The sequence below is a fragment of the Candida theae genome (assembly GCF_024610275.1).
Source record: "Candida theae strain CBS 12239 chromosome Unknown scaffold5, whole genome shotgun sequence".
In the NCBI taxonomy this organism is placed as follows: domain Eukaryota; kingdom Fungi; phylum Ascomycota; class Pichiomycetes; order Serinales; family Debaryomycetaceae; genus Lodderomyces; species Lodderomyces theae.
Window position 1 is genome coordinate 160,400 of NW_026261451.1, and position 17,366 is coordinate 177,765.

Consider the following 17,366-nt stretch of genomic DNA (forward strand, 5'->3'; position numbering starts at 1 on the left):
TGGAATGGCGATCACCTTCAAGGTAAACTTATACTTGTGAATTTGAAAATTATAGGTTTTGGGACAGCAGGTCATTGCTTATTTAACATGTCATCGAGTAGAGGTGGGAGGGGGGACTGAGACCTTCCCTCTCATGTGCGCTATTCCACACTTCTGTGGATTCAATGTTCCACCGCGTGAAAAAAAAGAAAAAAAACAACACACGCGAATTTTATCAAAAGATCATCTTTCCATCACTCGAACATATTCCAAGCTAGCATTTATGACATTCCTGATAGTTTTACCCTCGGCCACGTTTGACCACGAAAATTTTCTGGAAAAGAGCTTGAAAGATGCAGAGACGAGGCGTGAAGTTTACTTTTATGAGGCGGTTCAAGGATATGTCGTTTGCAACGAAGAGTTTCATGGATCTGACACAATTACCTTACTTGCCAAAGTAACGACGCGAGATGGAGGAGGGAATCTCCGCAACCAATTAGATCAGCACAGTTTGGGAATTGATACCAGGGTCAAATTGGACAAGACGAAAGCTGTCTGGCAAAGTGAAGGCACCACCATCTGGAAATTTCACCTTCCTAGTATTCAACCACCTGGTAAACGAGTGTCAAGTCCACATCTCCTGCTTTCTTGTGAACTCACCAAATGTACCAAGTCTTGCCAACGACGAAGCAGTGTGGCAGAAGATATTGTATTGCCAGATTTCAAGTTGAATGTACTGGAGTTGAATGGGTCAGATTATACAACGACTGACCTGAGAGAAGCACTAACGAATGAGTCAACCACCGAAATCGAATCCAAGACCACCGACAGTGTTGTCAAGACAGAACTTAGTATTCCCATTGTAATGGCATTAGTGATAAAAATGAAATCAACAAAACCAGCAGGAAGGAATAACTTGTTACTAGTGGCATTGAGTCTAGAACGCTCAGAGGAGATATTCACAGCCAACAAGAGAGATCTTGATTTGCTATACTTCAATATCAGCTCTCTTGAGCTAAGTTCCGTTGTTGGTACTGCGACCCCAATGAATGAAATTTTCCCACAACGTATGCGATTAGAGGACTCATTGAACGTGGTTTTCAAGTTGGACGATCATGAACGTTTTGGAAGGGAAGCGTCAGAACAAGTGTGTATAACCACATGTTTAACGATTGAGAAATTACAAGAAGGAGTTTACACTAGAGCAAGCAACCTCATACAAACCAATTGGAGACCATACTTGGATTTAGGCTTAATTGCGCCACCAATTAACAATGCATTGAAAACAAATAGTAACACACTGCATCTTCTGTCGCAAATGAGCAATTCTGTTAATGGAACAAATATTCGACAACGAGCAATGCTCAACAATTTGTACAAAATGGATAGCCCGACATTCTCCAATTTGAACACCAATCTAGTTGGGATGAACGGAAAGAGAGCTAAGCTGTATGTCACACGCGAATCGTCATCATCGGTGACCGTGAACCTATCCACAAATATCAATTCCTCATTGGCCGGGTTGAAACTTACATTTATTGGTCGATTGGATATGAAGCAAGGGGTGGTAACCAAGTGGAAAATGCAAGCCATCAACAATTCAATGAACAGATTGAATCTATCACTACTTGTACAGAATCCAATTAATTTCAACCCTATATACAGCAACACCGCCCCAAATAACAATTTTTCATCGTCAAATTTGTTAAACAACAACAATAATGCACAAAACAGCCAAGACATTATCATTTACAACAAAGCCCAGCTTTACTCGTTGTACAACACTTTGAAAGTTAACACCGAGGCGAGTGGGGTCATAATATTGGAAAATGACATTCGAATAGGACCCTTGGAACCACAGGGCCTGTTTGAGACAGGTTTGAAATTGATTGGAAATGTTAAAGGTATCTTCAGCTTAGATGGATTGAAGATTTTCGATGTTGCTACGGGTGATGGCTTAGATTTCGGTAAGCTTATAGAGGTATTTGTAGTTTGAGGGGGGAACTAACGGTAGTAATGGCGGGGTTAATTTAAAATGCGATATGGACCTACAGCCGAACAATGGCACAGAGTCACTTGAAAGACAACCGAGTCATTTTTTGCGTGTTTTACTGACTTTTGTGACGCCACGAATCAAGTTCCCCTCAATGAAAAAAAAAAAAATAAAATATTCCCAGGAATACGTAGTGCCATTTGTTTGAACGGCACGGTCTTTTTCTATGTAGGGTATAAATACATGTACACAGCCTTCATAGTTGGCGCCATTGCGTATATCGTTTACAGTATAAGCACAACAATGTCCATTGATTTTGATAAACTCGTCAAGGAACAACATTATCCTCAATGGAATCAAACTCCGGAAGAGGTTTTGAAGCTTGCCAATGATTACGCTTTACAAGAGAAACAGTTATTCGACACCATAGCTTCAGTAGAAGAACCAACGGTTGAAAACGTATTGAATCCGTTTACAAAGTTTTACAATGAAGTTGAGTTTCCAATCAATCAAATTACCTTCTACCAACACGTATCAGCAGATAAAAAGTTGAGAGACGCTTCGACTGAAGCAGAGCAAATTCTTGATCAAAATTCTATAGAGCAATGGTCGAGGTATGATGTTTACTCAGTACTAAAGTCGTTGAAGGATAAGAAGCTTGATTTGGATCCTGAAAGTCAACGTTTCCTAGACAAAACGGTATTGGAGTTTGAACGTAAGGGGTTGGCCCTTACAGATGCAAAAAGGGAGAAAGTGAAAAAGTTGCAGGTTGAATTGAGCGACTTGAAGGTGAAGTTTGCCAAAAATTTGGGGGAAGACACAGGCTGTGTTTATCTCACCAAGGAAGAATTAGAAGGTGTTCCCGAAGTTGTGTTGAAGCAATACGAGGAAGTTGAGAGTGAGGGACAAACTAAACTCAAGGTGACATTCAAGTATCCCGACATCATCCCATTGTTTCAACATGCATCGAAAGGAGAGACTCGAAAAATTGCAAACATTGCATATGGAACCAGATGTTCAGCGAACGAGGAAATTTTGACAAAGATAATCAAGCTCAGATTTCAGATTGCCAAAGAGTTGGGATATAACACATTTGCAGACTTTGCATTGGAGGTGAAGTTGGCCAAGAGCAAAGACACTGTCTTGAACTTTTTGAATGACTTGAGAGACAAATTAACACCAGTTGGAGAATCTGAGTTGCAGGTGTTGAAAGATTTAAAAAGCAAGGACTTGGAAGCTCGTGGATTGGCTCCTGAGAAGGAGTTTTATTCATGGGATTTTGCCTATTACGACCAGAGGCTATTAGAGCAAAAGTATCAAGTTGATAGTTTGAAAATATCCGAGTACTTTCCGTTGCAAAGCACCATCAAGAAAATGTTGGGTTTCTACGAGACTATCATGGATGCCAAATTTGTCAAGCTTAGTCCAAAGCCAACCGAGGTCTGGCATGAAGATGTTGAAATGTATGCTGTTTTCAAGAATATCAAGTTTGGAACTTTGGAATACGTGGGAGTGATTTACTTTGATTTACATCCAAGAGAGGGAAAGTATGGCCATGCAGCCAACTTTGGAATTGGCCCAGGATACTTGAATCAAAACGGCACTCGTAAGAATCCTGAAACTGTTTTGGTATGCAACTTTACCAAGCCAACCAAAACCACGCCGTCGTTGTTGAAGCATAATGAAGTTGTCACCTTTTTCCACGAATTGGGCCACGGAATTCACAATATGTTATCGCAAACGAAATATGCCAAATTTCATGGTACAAATGTGGAGTACGATTTTGTCGAAGCTCCTTCTCAAATGTTGGAATATTGGGTTTGGTCAAAGAACGAGATTAGACTGTTGTCATCTCATCACGAAACAGGCAAGCCCATAAGTGATGACTTGATTGATCTGTTGATAAAAACCAAACATGTCAACACTGGGTTATCCAACTTGCGTCAATTGTTCTTTGGATTGTTTGACATGTCAGTTCACTCTATCGAAAGTGAGGAGGAGATTGCCAAGTTAGATTTATTCAAAACTTGGAACACTTTGAGGAGAGATGTTACTTTGCTCCCCGATGGAAACAATCCAACTAAAGGGTACTGTTCATTTGGTCACATTGCCGGAGGTTACGAGGCTGGTTACTACGGCTACTTGTACTCACAAGTGTTTGCTGCAGATATCTACTACACCCTTTTCAAGGAGGACCCAATGAATACGGAGAATGGTATCCGGTACAGAGACATAGTTTTGAAAAGAGGGGGGTCCAGAGAAATCATGGACAATTTGGAAGAAGTGTTGGGAAGAAAGCCCAACTCCGAAGCATTCTTGTCTGAAATCTTTGGTAAAACTTCACATTTATAATTGATCTATGTAGCTTCTATATATGTACAAAATTTCTACGCTCATGACTCAAAAGCTTTGAGTTTGGAAGTTCCTTCTTCCCAAGAAACCTCAGAGTAGGTGATTTGCTTGATAGCTTCAATGATGTCCTTGATTGAACCTCTAACTTGCTTTGTCGAATCTCTTTCCCTCAAAGTGACAGATTCATCCTTTACAGATTCAAAGTCAATGGTGATACCGAAAGGGGTACCCAACTCATCATTTCTGGCGTATCTCTTACCGATTGAAGCAGAGGAGTCGTCTACTTTGAATGGAATCTTCTCCTTTCTCAACACATTTGAAACGCTCTTGACTATTGGTTGAAGCTCTGCACTGTTGGACAATGGTACCAACAATACCTTGGTTGGTGCAACAATGGGTGGAAGCGACAAAACTCCTCTGTCTGCGTCGTCCCCTCTGGCCCAGAATTGGTGCTCGAAAATGGAGTAAAGTATACGCCCAATACCGAAAGATGGTTCGATAACATTTGGAATGTATTCTCGAACATGCTCAGTTCTCTTTACCTTTGAAATGCTGATGAGATCAGCATCCAATTCAACAACACCATCAATGTCTTTGATTTGAACAGAAATCTTTCCATTCTTGTTCAACTCTTCACCCAAATCCTCCAATTCACATTGGGTCCTTTGCAAGAGCCATTTTTCAACAACACCAGCATCTTTTCTGAATTTTGGTCCAAACTTCTTCTTTGCAATTTCAATTTCAAATTTCTCCACAACGCGAGGTTCTGCCAATGGTTGTCTCACCACAAGCTTTTCACCAGTTCTTGCTGAATGCACAGACAAGTCGTAAGCTGATCTATCAGCACAACCAACACACTCAATCCATCCATAGGATGTTTGCAATTCTGCATCCCAACAATCCGAGGCATAGTGGGCCATCTCGTTGGACATGTGTTGCCTAAATCTCAATCTGGAAGGGTCAGTACCAATCTTGGTCAAGAACAAATATATTCTAGCGATAAAGTATCCCAAGGTCTCATTGTCGACCATACCTGAGCTGACTGCTTCACCAACAGTTTTCTCTATAAGCTCACTTGACCCAGATTCCTGTACTCCTTTAGGCAAGAACTTCAACTTCAAATCCTTCACTGCGTCAAACTTGGCATGCGATTTGTCTTCTGGATCAACAAAATGTTCAATCTCAGCCATCAAAAATTCACGAACTCTCAACAAACCTGCTCTTGGGGCAATTTCGTTACGGAAAGATTTCCCAATCGATGCGGATGCGAAGGGCATCTTGTCATTGTTGAATTCCAACAACTTGCTAAAGTTCAAAAATTGACCCTGTGCTGTTTCTGGTCTCAAATATGCTTTCAAGTTACCGGATGGTCCAATTGCAGTATCAAACATCAAGTTGAATTCCACTGGTGGTTCCAACTTTCCACCTGTTCCTGGATTGGTGATATCAAACTTTGTAATCAATTCACCCAATTGTGGACCAGAGTATCCATCAATTTGAGCAAGAACATTTTCATATTCTTCAACAACCTTATCGTCTAATTTCACATGCTTAATTTCCTTAACCTTCTTCTTTCTCTTTTTCTTATTTTCGTCCTCCTCTTCTTCCTTGACATTTTCTCCTCTTGCCAATTTATCTCCCTTCAACCTTGATTCCAAAACCTCCTCTACCAAGTGGTCAGCTCTGAAAATCTCACCGGTTTTCAAATCTTTGCACATCCAATCCGAAAATCTGTCAACATGACCTGAGGTTTTAAACACTTCGTAGGGGGTCAACATGGTTGCCTCTACCTCCAACATGTCTTCTTCCAAAATGAAATGCTTTCTCCAAGCATCAATGATGTTGTTTTGGAACGCACATCCTGGAGGGCCAAAATCAAACAATCCGGCGACTCCTCCGTAGATTTCAAAAGAAGGTGCGTAAAAGAATCTTCTTTTCAATAATTGCTCCAATGAGTCCCTTGAAAATGGAACGCTGGTCTCTTTTACTCCTGCCATCTTTGAGACTCTTGATATATTTCGAATAAAGTTAAATGCTCTAATTTTGAAAGTCAAGGGGTTTACAATGACTAACTAATGTAAGAAGATTTTTTTTTTAGAGATTTTCTTTTTATTTTTTTTTTTTTCAGCCCATTTGCTGTTCAGTGCAGTAAAACAATTTTTAGCTCCCTTTACACGACGGATGTTTTTTAAGGGAACTTCTACAGTCGGGTGGTGCCTGATGTGGCCAGCAATACATGGCGTGAAGATCCTAGAAAAGCTCTCAAACTCGTACAGTAATCAAAATCAACTGCGACAAGAAACTTTGCTCTTTGGATAAGTCTTGTATATATATATATATATAACCTTTACGATGATGCATGGCTTTTAGATGCTTAAGGAAAAGAAAAAAAAAAAAACAATTGGAAAGTGAAAAATTTCAAATCCCTTACTACGCTCAACACTGAAACCTAATCCATCATGCCTATGCGTTTGAGAGCTGAGAAGCGAATGAGAAAGTTGCTTCTCGAGCAACTTAAGGAACGTCAGCAACACGGTGCCAGAATTGCTCAGGGCCACAAGACCCCAGAGGACTTACAAAAGTTGAATTTGGGCCCACAAGTTTTCGTTTTTAAAAATTTATTTAGTGGTCAGATTTTGTACTCACAAGTGCCTGCTTATCACCAAGAACAGATAGATGCCCAGTTCCTTAATCCAAATTGGCAGAATAGAAAACCTTCAAGGAGACAGGACTTGTGGAAGATCATGTGTGTTGCAAATTTTGACAATTATGAGTACGCGAACGCAGCTTACCAAGGATTGCTTGATCTCAGGAAAGCCAGGGATATTTCCCAAAAAAAGAATTCAAACGAACTAAGAAGAAAGAACGATGACGGGAACGTATGGTTTTCAGGACAATACAGACCTACGTATTCACAAGAGGCGGTAGCAGACTTGGCTCATGTAATAGATGAGTTTAATTTGGAACGGACAAAGTTGTTTTGGGAAAATGAGTGGAGAAGAGGTGAAGACAAATACTGGAGAGCCGACTTGGTAGAACACGATAAGCTACCAGTTTTCAATCTCAAACACCAGACTGTTTTATTGGACGTGATGAGGGCCAAAGCAGTTGAGGCATTTGCCCAGGAAAGAGCCAAGCAGGAGAATGTGGAGGGGGCACAAACCTCAGATGCTGTGGTTGCGTGATGGTAAATATAGTATTGTAAATAGATGGAATAATACATAAAATATTGTTCAGTGGCATAACCGGTTTGATCGTACAAAAGATTTCCTCTTTGGGACTTGTCACGTGAGTCGGGTTGGTTTTCCCGTTTTGGGATCGGGGATCGGCAAAACTGTGGCACACTTTAAAAAAGTGGCAATTGAAGTTCTGTCTGTGGTTACTAGTATGTGTTTAGCAATAAGGGAAAGTACAGTCAATCAAACCGGACTCCCTTTTACGAAACAGCCAACAAGTGAAAGAATCCACACTTTCCAAATTGTGTTTAACTTCCTTTGATTCAAGTGAATAACACCATCGGGCCACAATTTTAATTTTAATTTTATGTTTTTTTCTTTTTCTGTTTTTTTTTTGCTGTTTCTCAATGACCGCCACACTTTGTTTAGTAACAAAGGCCCGCTCATTCACTTTGTTCTTCCCGCTTAGAAAACGTAAGAGAGGGAAAAAAAAAAAAAGATGAAATGGGAAAATTTTTCTGTCATTACAAGATCTCCACTACCTGTCACCTTCAAGTCATGGATTTCTGCTATAATAGACTGATGGGAAACGGCACAGTTGCCAGTAAATTCAAGTTGACTAACAAGGTGCAGTCAAACCAGTCGAATCTCAGAACACCCATTGCCCCAAAGAGAAGTTTCGAGGAAGATGAGAGCACCACAGTTTTTGAAACCACTACTTCCACCACCACCACCAACACCAACACCACCACCACCACCTCCTCCTCCTCCACCGAAAGCAACGACAGAGAGACCGAACCCACACAAGAAAATGCAGAAAATTCCTCAACTCATCATCCCAGCAATTGTAACCGTTGCTACAGATTGAAGAAAAAGTGTACTAGGGCAATTCCCAAGTGTTCACATTGTGAAAGGACCGGATCACAATGTGAATATGTAGATAGGACCAAGAAAAGAAAGAAATCGCTGGATGGTGTAATACAGCTGGCCAAATCGGATGGTCAGCTTATCCACATTGCCAGCGCCGATGCAACGCAGAATGAGGTGGATGCTCATAAGTTAATATCCGTATCGTCATTACTCATTGCCGATCAAAGTGATGATCAAGCCAAAAATAGGGAGAAGCTGAAACACAAAAAGATTGCCACTGCTGCTTTAGCTTCGTCAGCGCGTAGGGCTTTGGAAAAAGAGAAGGAGAGTATGGACAAAATCAACTACAAAACTACTCAAGTAGCGACGCAATCCAACATTCAAGAGGAGTTTATTACCATGAAGGAGATCAAAGATGACAGTTTACCCTTGGCGTTTGCTCTCAACTATTTCAACAATTTTGGTCACAAGTACCCGTTCATCAATAAGGATTTGTTCTTACAGAAGTTGAAGAAAATTGATTTCTCCAAGGACTCCATTGTGAATTTGGATATTTACTTGCTTTTGAGTATTGGGTGTATTTTGTATGATGCAAAGACGCAAACATCTCATTACTCGGCTTACTTCAAAACAAAAAGCATTTACAGTATTATAGATGTTTTGGACTTGTCGTTCAGAAAGTACAACCAGGACAATATCCATCTTTTGCTATTATTGTCAATTTATGGTCTAACATCATTGAACAACGAGATGGTGTGGAACTTGATTGGGTTGCTAAACAGAGCAGTTTTGAAATTCGATTTGTTCAAAAAGCTTGACGATGTACTGATTGAGCGAGTATTTTGGTCCATACACAATTTAGACAAGGAGATCAGTGTTGTTGCTAATAAACCGTCGCAGTTTCCCCGGTACGCTTATATTGAAGAAAAGGACATTGACACTGCACTTTATGAGGATGAGAACTTATCGCTTGTCAACTATTATATCGCTCTCGGTAAGATTCAGGACTCGTTAGCGGATGCTGTTTTGTCACATTCGAGTGAAAATCTCACCTCCATATCCAGTAGCATAGGGAGCTGGGTTTCAACCTTTACCAAAGACATAAGTCTAAAATACGTATCGCAACCAAGTTTGCAAGAACTTATACCGTGGATCAATATTCAAAGTTATTACATGCAAACAGTGATGGACCAAGTGTCTACCACCAAGAGCTTTCAGTTTCCATCAAATTTTATATTTCACTCCTTCACATCATTGATATCTGCATCGGACAAGTCACTAGGGTCGAATGACAAGCTTAATACTAAGGTTGCCATTGTGGCATCTGGCATCTGGTATGCACAACTATTTGATGTTATAAGATACAGCACTGACTCCTTGATCCATTTTCTAAAAGCAAGAGATCCAGAACTATCTTATAAAATAAGAGAATTTAATGAATTTCTACAGCAGGATTTGAATTTGTTAAAGTATATAAGAGGGTTCCAGTCTTTACTTCACTTGGAGGGCTATCAAAAATTGTCTACTAAAGTGAATGAAACGATTGAGATTTTGGAAAACTTGGGTATAGTTTTGCTTGGGTTTGATGAAGAAGGGGATAACTCAGGTGTGCTTGGGATTCTTGAAAACGTGAAACGCAAGGTGGGAAATTCTTTTTAGTATTGTATTTTGTATTTTGTATTTTGTATGAATGAATTGTATGTCTGTAATGTCCATCAATAATTTTGTATCAAATTGAGACCAAATTTTTTCAAAATCCAATTTGGTAACCACAACAACAATGGGGAGTCATCAGTAACAAAAATTTGAACCTTTGTTTGCTTGAATAACGTTGTCTTTTAAACACAGGCTAGAAGCAACTTTCTCCACCCATCCTTTTTAAGTTTTGCCATGTACACAAATCACATTGGCAGACGATTGCTAATGACTTCTTCACGGAGATGTCAAATAATCGCGTCCAAGATACATTCAAGCGAAATCAATGCCGGCAAAGTCTTTCAACACAAGTATCGAATCATTGACCACGAATATGACTGCGTGGTCGTTGGAGCCGGTGGAGCTGGACTTCGAGCAGCTTTTGGATTAGCTGAAGCCGGATTCAGTACAGCTTGCATATCGAAGCTTTTCCCAACTAGGTCACACACGGTAGCTGCGCAAGGTGGTATCAACGCTGCTCTTGGTAACATGCACCCCGATGACTGGCATTGGCACATGTACGATACAGTAAAGGGATCTGATTGGTTGGGTGATCAGGATGCCATACATTACATGACTAGGGAAGCACCGGCCTCTATTTACGAATTGGAACATTATGGAGTGCCATTTTCTAGGAATGACAAAGGTAGAATATATCAAAGAGCATTTGGAGGTCAAACTAAAGAATACGGTAAAGGTGGGCAAGCTTATAGAACTTGTGCTGTTGCTGATAGAACCGGACATGCGTTGTTGCACTCACTCTATGGTCAATCTTTAAGACACGATTGCCATTTCTACATTGAGTTCTTTGCTATGGATTTGTTAATGCAAGATGGCGAGTGCGTTGGAGTGATTGCTTACAACGAAGAGGATGGTACCCTACATCGATTTAGGGCACACAGGACGGTTATTGCAACCGGGGGTTATGGACGAGCTTACTTTTCGTGTACCTCTGCACATACATGTACTGGCGATGGGTATGCTATGGTTTCTCGAGCCGGATTGCCATTGGAAGATTTGGAATTCATCCAATTCCACCCCTCGGGAATATATGGATCTGGATGTCTCATCACGGAAGGAGCAAGAGGCGAAGGTGGCTTTTTAATCAATTCTGAAGGTGAACGTTTCATGGAACGATATGCTCCCTCAGCAAAAGATTTGGCATGTAGAGATGTCGTGTCTCGAGCCATAACGATGGAGATTAATGACGGAAGAGGTGTTGGACCTGACAAGGACCACATGTATTTACAGCTTAGCCATATTCCAGCTGCCGTTTTGAAGGAGCGGTTACCAGGTATTTCTGAAACTGCTCATATATTTGCCGGTGTTGATGTTACAAAGGAGCCTATCCCTGTTTTGCCAACGGTTCATTACAACATGGGGGGTGTCCCTACCAATTGGAAAGGCGAGGTCATCACAAAGGACGAAAATAGGCAGGATAAAGTTGTGCCTGGGTTGTTAGCCTGTGGGGAAGCTGCATGTGCATCGGTACATGGGGCCAATAGACTCGGTGCAAACTCATTGTTGGATTTGGTCGTGTTTGGTAGAGCTGTTTCTCATACAATTAGAGACCAATTGACTCCAAACACTCCATTGAAGCCAATGGAGGCTACATTAGGAAAGGAGTCGATTGAAAATTTGCACAAATTGCGAACTGCCAACGGATCTAAAACTACGGCGGAGATACGGTTAGATATGCAAAAGACAATGCAAAAAGGATGTGCTGTCTTTAGAACGCAAGACACCTTGGATACTTGTGTAGAACACATTGGCCAAGTTGACAAGGACTTTGCTAACGTGAAAACTACGGACCGGTCCATGATCTGGAACAGCGACATGGTTGAAACGTTGGAGTTGCAGAATTTACTCACGTGTGCTACTCAAACGGCAGCTGCCGCTGCAGCAAGAAAAGAATCTAGAGGTGCTCACGCGAGAGAGGACTATCCTCAGAGGGACGATGTTAACTGGTGGAAGCACACATTGACATGGCAGCTGGGCTTTGGTGCTGACGTTAAGATTGATTACAGAGATGTGATTAAACACACTTTGGATGAAACGGAGTGCAAGCCAGTGCCACCAACTGTTAGAGCATACTGAGTTTATATAGCATTTTGTAGTGTGTGCTACCAAATTGTTTAGAACAGACAAACGTGAGGAAAGGAGAAAAAGAAGAAAAAAAAAAAACCAACATTTGCAATTGCCACTGAATCCCTTCCTTCTTGAGGCAACAACCTTAACTAATATACAGCTCATTTTTCAAACAATGCCACCAAAAGCAGATTGGGATAAATATGTGGCACCGGCAGAAGACGAGGAGAAGGAGCAAGAAAAGATAGTGCCATTGTCAGAGAGTGACATTCAAGTGTTGAAGACATATGGTGCAGCTCCATATGCGTCAACTATAAAACTGATTGAGAAGGATTTGAAGGATGTCGAAGAGAGAATAAAGGAAAACATAGGTATAAAAGAAAGTGATACCGGATTAGCTCCAACCCATCTTTGGGATGTTTTGGGGGACAAGCAGCGAATGCAAGAGGAGCAGTCTTTGCAAGTTGCCAGATGTACAAAGATTATAGAGCCAGTACAGCAAGTGGTGACCACACCAGGCTTGCAGAATGCCGACACAAGAACTAAGTACGTCATCAATATAAAACAGATTGCCAAGTTTGTTGTTGGATTGGGTGAAAGAGTCTCCCCTACAGATATTGAGGAAGGAATGAGAGTTGGTGTTGATAGACACAAGTATGAAATCCAATTGCCATTACCACCAAGGATTGACCCATCAGTTACCATGATGACGGTTGAAGAAAAGCCAGATGTGACGTATAGCGATGTTGGTGGTTGTAAAGAACAAATTGAAAAATTGAGAGAAGTTGTTGAGTTGCCATTGTTGAGCCCTGAGCGATTCGTCAAGTTGGGAATTGACCCTCCTAAAGGTATTTTACTTTATGGACCACCAGGAACTGGTAAGACATTGTGTGCTAGAGCAGTTGCCAACAGGACCGATGCCACATTCATTAGAGTTATTGGATCTGAATTAGTGCAGAAGTATGTTGGTGAAGGTGCTAGAATGGTTAGAGAGTTGTTTGAAATGGCTAGGACCAAGAAGGCATGTATTATATTCTTTGACGAAGTTGATGCAATTGGAGGAGCCAGATTCGACGATGGTGCAGGTGGTGACAATGAGGTGCAAAGAACCATGTTGGAGTTGATTACTCAATTGGACGGATTTGATCCAAGAGGTAACATCAAGGTTATGTTTGCCACCAACAGACCAAACACGTTGGACCCGGCATTGTTGAGACCAGGAAGAATAGATCGTAAAGTTGAGTTTTCTTTGCCTGATTTGGAAGGTCGTGCCAACATCTTCCGAATCCATTCCAAGACTATGAGTTGTGAGAAGGATATCAGGTGGGAGCTAATATCAAGATTATGTCCTAATGCCACTGGTGCAGAGTTGCGGTCTGTTTGTACAGAAGCCGGTATGTTTGCAATTAGATCTAGAAGAAAAGTTGCCAATGAGAAAGACTTTTTGAAGGCAGTTGATAAGGTCATCAAGGGTAACTTGAAATTCAGTTCAACTAGTGAATATATGCAATATAATTAAGTTTATATAGACAGAATCTATACAACGCCACTTGTCTATAATGTTTTATGAATCGTCCTCTACTAGTCCCACCATGAGACGCATCCAAGACCTGAAAGTTGACAAGATGCAATTATGCTATAAGGTGGCAACTTATTCACGGGCTCCTCAATCCCCGCAGCTTCATTCGAACTCTTTGGCTTCACATTGTAAAACACCTCTTTTTCCACCTTGAATCGAATTTTTTCATCAACATCAATAAACAATTCGGTATCGGCAGAATTCCATACCCAAGCCAGCTCACTCTCTCTGAACTCACAGTCTTCAAACAAGTAATCTGCCGGGATCCAAATATCATCAAAAAACTCCAATCGTACTTTGATTCCAGTGGCTTTACATTCTGTCACCCATCCAGTTAGCACTTCACCAACAAATGGTTTAAAAACGATGCATCGGAACTGGACTTCGACAAATGACCCACCGTCTCCTGGTTTTAGTAGCCCGTCTTTGATGTCGAGCAAGTCCCATACGGTGACGACGACGCCAAGCTTAGGTACGACTTTGTTGGCGTATTTCTTGTTGAGCTCGTCGGTAATGGCGTGTTGGATGGGAATGTTGAATGTGTGTGGAGGGATCCGTATTAGATCGTTGATTTCGGATAGTATAAACATGGAGTAGAATGGGAAAAGGACGGAATTGCCTGGATGGGGAGGTGTCTTGTCAAGCAGATTTGCTGAAGAGTTGCTTGATGGTGATGCTCTTCTGCGATGATATAAAAAGAAAAAAAAAAATGATAACTGCATTTACAACCAAACTGTCAAGTCGCCCATATTACAGCCCACAGAATGGCTCCCAAACAAAGTACATCTTACAAAGTTACCAAGCCACCACAGGTGAATGTATTAGATGGAAAACATATCAGTGCCAAAAAGGCAGCAAGCTACTTACATTCAACTCGCCAGCAACAACAACAGCAACAACAACAACAGCAGCAGCAGCAGCGGCTACAACAACAAAAAGGAGGATCTGTACCGCTGGCTAGCAATGGATCAAGTCCCACACAACAAGAGCCGTCATGGAACCCAAAACATTTCCGCCTCTTTGTGGGCAATTTGGGTCCCGATGCAAGTGATGACCTTTTGCGTGGCGCATTTGGAAAATACACAAGCATGAGCAACGTCCATGTGCCAATTGATAAGAAAGCGAAAAAACCGAAAGGGTATGGATTCGTTGCGTTTGCCAATGCAGACGATTATTTACAAGCGTTTAAGGATATGAATGGGAAGTATATTGGACAATTTCCTGTGCAGTTGAAACGAGCTGAATCCAGTGTGCCTAAGAAACACAAAAACAAGTCGAATAGGTGAACGTGAAAGGGAAAAGGAAGAGAGAAACGAAAAAAAAAAAAAAGAAAAAAAGAGGAAGTTAGCAGAAGGCTGATACACCCTTATATTGTGGAGCTTTTCTAAGTAAATTGTCAAAGGAGGAACTCTGCAGTGATGTATCGTGTCGGGTTCAGAAAATTGTTCATGGGGGTGTCCCCATGCCTTGCTGTACCTAGTCCCGTACGAAGTCGTCTGTTTGTACCAATGACACTCACTAGGTTCAAATCCAACCTACCTCAGTCAAATCCACCAAAGAAGAAACAAAATGACATAAAAGGGAAGGGCCATGATGCGCAGTTACCTACCAGTCCTTCTTCTACTGGGAAACAAGTGCCTTCCAAAAGCGAGTGGGAGAATTTGAAACTTCACATACCTGGTGAACAAACCCAAACCAACACTGTCAAAGACCGTGTACCCAAATTCCCGCTTGGTAAAGAGAATGTGCCAACATTGCTACCACGACCTGGCGTACCTCAAGTTGGCAAGCAGTACACTTTCAAACAAGTGATCAATATATTGAAGAACAAGAAACAACCAGAACTCATATATGAAAGTGAACCCCATCGATTATATTTCCTAATGTGTTTTTGTTTATCAATAATGTTTACCATATATGCTTGTGTCTTGTTTGAATGGGCATTTTGGATATCGCGTAAGGAGTATAATGAGAATGAAAGAGAAGAAACCAATGAAGCATTAAGAAATAGAGATTGGGCACTTTCATTGGCCATGTATTTGATACCTTCAATTACCATGTTTGTTGCTGCTGCAGGTGCTGCTGTCTTCCCCACCAAATTGGTTCGGAGAATGTGGTATTTACCAGGACCAAAAGAGTATGTAAAGTTTACGTCGCATCCATTGATTCCAGGAAGACCGACACCCGTGTATACTGTGCCATTGGAGAATTTGAGTCGTCGTAAAACAGCACGTGTGTGGACGGGTAAAGGGTTCTATGGAACTTCAGATAAAGGGTTCTTTTTCTTTGTATTGAGAGAGAAAATATCTGCAATGAAGCTGAAGAGCTGGATAATTGATCGGAAGGGGTTCTTCTGGTCTGATGGAAGAGTGTTTGATTACTTGTTTGGTAAGGAAACCCTTCAGGAAGCCGAGGCCGGTGTTCCCTATGATCAACAGGTTGGTATAATTAATCGTGAAGTGAAGAAGAAGAAGGAGAGGTTGAGACAACAGCATGGATTGTTGTGGAGGTATAAGTTGATGCTAGGTGAAATGAAACTGGATGTGGGTAAAGTGGGTGGATTTTTGAGTGGTGGCGATGGAAAAGAGAAGAAAGAGCCAAAGCAATTACCTAGAAAATGAGCTCACCCTTTGTATATAGTTTAGAGTAGCGGAAGCCGGGGTGTAGGTGTACACAGCAATAAGGTAGGGAAAACCTTTGATCGTGTTGTGTTATAAAATGTGTCTTAAAGGTAAAACGGGTTGTCATTGACTCATTCTAGAGCTGTTTTCTTTTCAATTTATGTGTTATTATCCTGTACAGAAGTAGGCATGGAATGATAAGATTTGTGCTTTGTATTGATTGAGCTATCGTTTTTAATGTAAAAATTAACATACATCCATACATACATACTTTAACATACAGATCTCCTTTTGTCCCCTAATACGTTAGTGTGTTTGAGTATAATATTTCAGTGGCTTGTATGCAGTACTTGCATATTCCCCTCTTTTCTTCTTGTCAATCATTCAAGTATTAGTTTGTTGAATAAGACAGAGCATTCATGAAAAATGTACTTAGGACAAGTGCACTGGGTCACGCATGCTCCTTTGCTACCCGGTTGTATTAGAAGAGGTCTGACAGAATGGAATGCAAGGGGTAGTGTAAGAGTGTAAGAGTGTAAGAGTGTAGTTATGTTTTGTGTGTCGTGTACAATATTACAAAAATAAACAATCGTTTTCTGTTTTATTTTATTTTCTCCTTTTCCTTTAAATTTCAGAAATCTTTTGCCACCCAACAACAGCAGACAAAGAACAACAAAAAGAAAAGACTCTCCTCCTCCACATCAATTCTTTTACCATAAGCTGATAGTCGGGCTCAAAGTGATTGACAGGCAGGTACCATAAGCAAACTTCAGTGGCTACCTATCACCTTTTGATAGTCCAAAAGACTGAACGGAGTTTTTTTTTTTTTTTTTGTTTTTTTCCTTTCTCTTTTTTTGTATTTCATTTCCATAGTGCTTATTGTTCCATCTACTGCGTAAGTGAAATTTTATTTTTATTTATTTTTATTTATTTTATTGTTGTTGTTGTTGTTGTTGTTGAAGACAAAAATTCACCACCCATTCACCAGCTGTTTCTTCTTCAGTTATTTTTTT

General features: G+C 40.8%; 9 protein-coding genes across 9 annotated transcripts; 7 read left to right on the top strand and 2 right to left on the bottom strand. All coding sequences in view use genetic code 12, as the record gives it.

Annotated features, from left to right (window-relative positions):
- Positions 1–262: 262 nt before the first annotated feature.
- KGF57_003811 (uncharacterized protein) lies at positions 263–1,975 on the top strand (the record flags this gene model as incomplete). The annotated part of the gene is made up of 1 exon (XM_051753269.1): positions 263–1,975. The coding sequence occupies one exon, from the start codon at positions 263–265 to the stop codon at positions 1,973–1,975; it is 1,713 nt and encodes a 570-aa protein (XP_051607674.1).
- A 300-nt stretch (positions 1,976–2,275) lies between these two features.
- On the top strand, positions 2,276–4,324 carry PRD1 (metalloendopeptidase; the record flags this gene model as incomplete). Its single annotated transcript, XM_051753270.1, has 1 exon — positions 2,276–4,324. One exon carries the CDS (start codon positions 2,276–2,278, stop codon positions 4,322–4,324), a length of 2,049 nt encoding a protein of 682 aa, XP_051607675.1.
- A 41-nt stretch (positions 4,325–4,365) lies between these two features.
- Positions 4,366–6,321, bottom strand: GRS1 (glycine--tRNA ligase; the record flags this gene model as incomplete). The annotated part of the gene is made up of 1 exon (XM_051753271.1): positions 4,366–6,321. The coding sequence occupies one exon, from the start codon at positions 6,319–6,321 to the stop codon at positions 4,366–4,368; it is 1,956 nt and encodes a 651-aa protein (XP_051607676.1).
- A 462-nt stretch (positions 6,322–6,783) lies between these two features.
- On the top strand, positions 6,784–7,509 carry KGF57_003814 (mitochondrial 54S ribosomal protein mL67; the record flags this gene model as incomplete). The annotated part of the gene is made up of 1 exon (XM_051753272.1): positions 6,784–7,509. The coding sequence occupies one exon, from the start codon at positions 6,784–6,786 to the stop codon at positions 7,507–7,509; it is 726 nt and encodes a 241-aa protein (XP_051607677.1).
- A 549-nt stretch (positions 7,510–8,058) lies between these two features.
- KGF57_003815 (uncharacterized protein) lies at positions 8,059–10,029 on the top strand (the record flags this gene model as incomplete). The annotated part of the gene is made up of 1 exon (XM_051753273.1): positions 8,059–10,029. One exon carries the CDS (start codon positions 8,059–8,061, stop codon positions 10,027–10,029), a length of 1,971 nt encoding a protein of 656 aa, XP_051607678.1.
- A 264-nt stretch (positions 10,030–10,293) lies between these two features.
- SDH1 (succinate dehydrogenase flavoprotein subunit) lies at positions 10,294–12,162 on the top strand (the record flags this gene model as incomplete). Its single annotated transcript, XM_051753274.1, has 1 exon — positions 10,294–12,162. One exon carries the CDS (start codon positions 10,294–10,296, stop codon positions 12,160–12,162), a length of 1,869 nt encoding a protein of 622 aa, XP_051607679.1.
- A 166-nt stretch (positions 12,163–12,328) lies between these two features.
- Positions 12,329–13,672, top strand: RPT1 (proteasome regulatory particle base subunit; the record flags this gene model as incomplete). Its single annotated transcript, XM_051753275.1, has 1 exon — positions 12,329–13,672. One exon carries the CDS (start codon positions 12,329–12,331, stop codon positions 13,670–13,672), a length of 1,344 nt encoding a protein of 447 aa, XP_051607680.1.
- Positions 13,673–13,734: 62 nt separating this feature from the next.
- On the bottom strand, positions 13,735–14,322 carry KGF57_003818 (DNA-directed RNA polymerase III subunit; the record flags this gene model as incomplete). The annotated part of the gene is made up of 1 exon (XM_051753277.1): positions 13,735–14,322. One exon carries the CDS (start codon positions 14,320–14,322, stop codon positions 13,735–13,737), a length of 588 nt encoding a protein of 195 aa, XP_051607681.1.
- A 174-nt stretch (positions 14,323–14,496) lies between these two features.
- On the top strand, positions 14,497–16,353 carry KGF57_003819 (uncharacterized protein; the record flags this gene model as incomplete). The annotated part of the gene is made up of 2 exons (XM_051753278.1): positions 14,497–15,014; positions 15,213–16,353. The coding sequence occupies 2 exons, from the start codon at positions 14,497–14,499 to the stop codon at positions 16,351–16,353; spliced, it is 1,659 nt and encodes a 552-aa protein (XP_051607682.1).
- Positions 16,354–17,366: the final 1,013 nt, after the last annotated feature.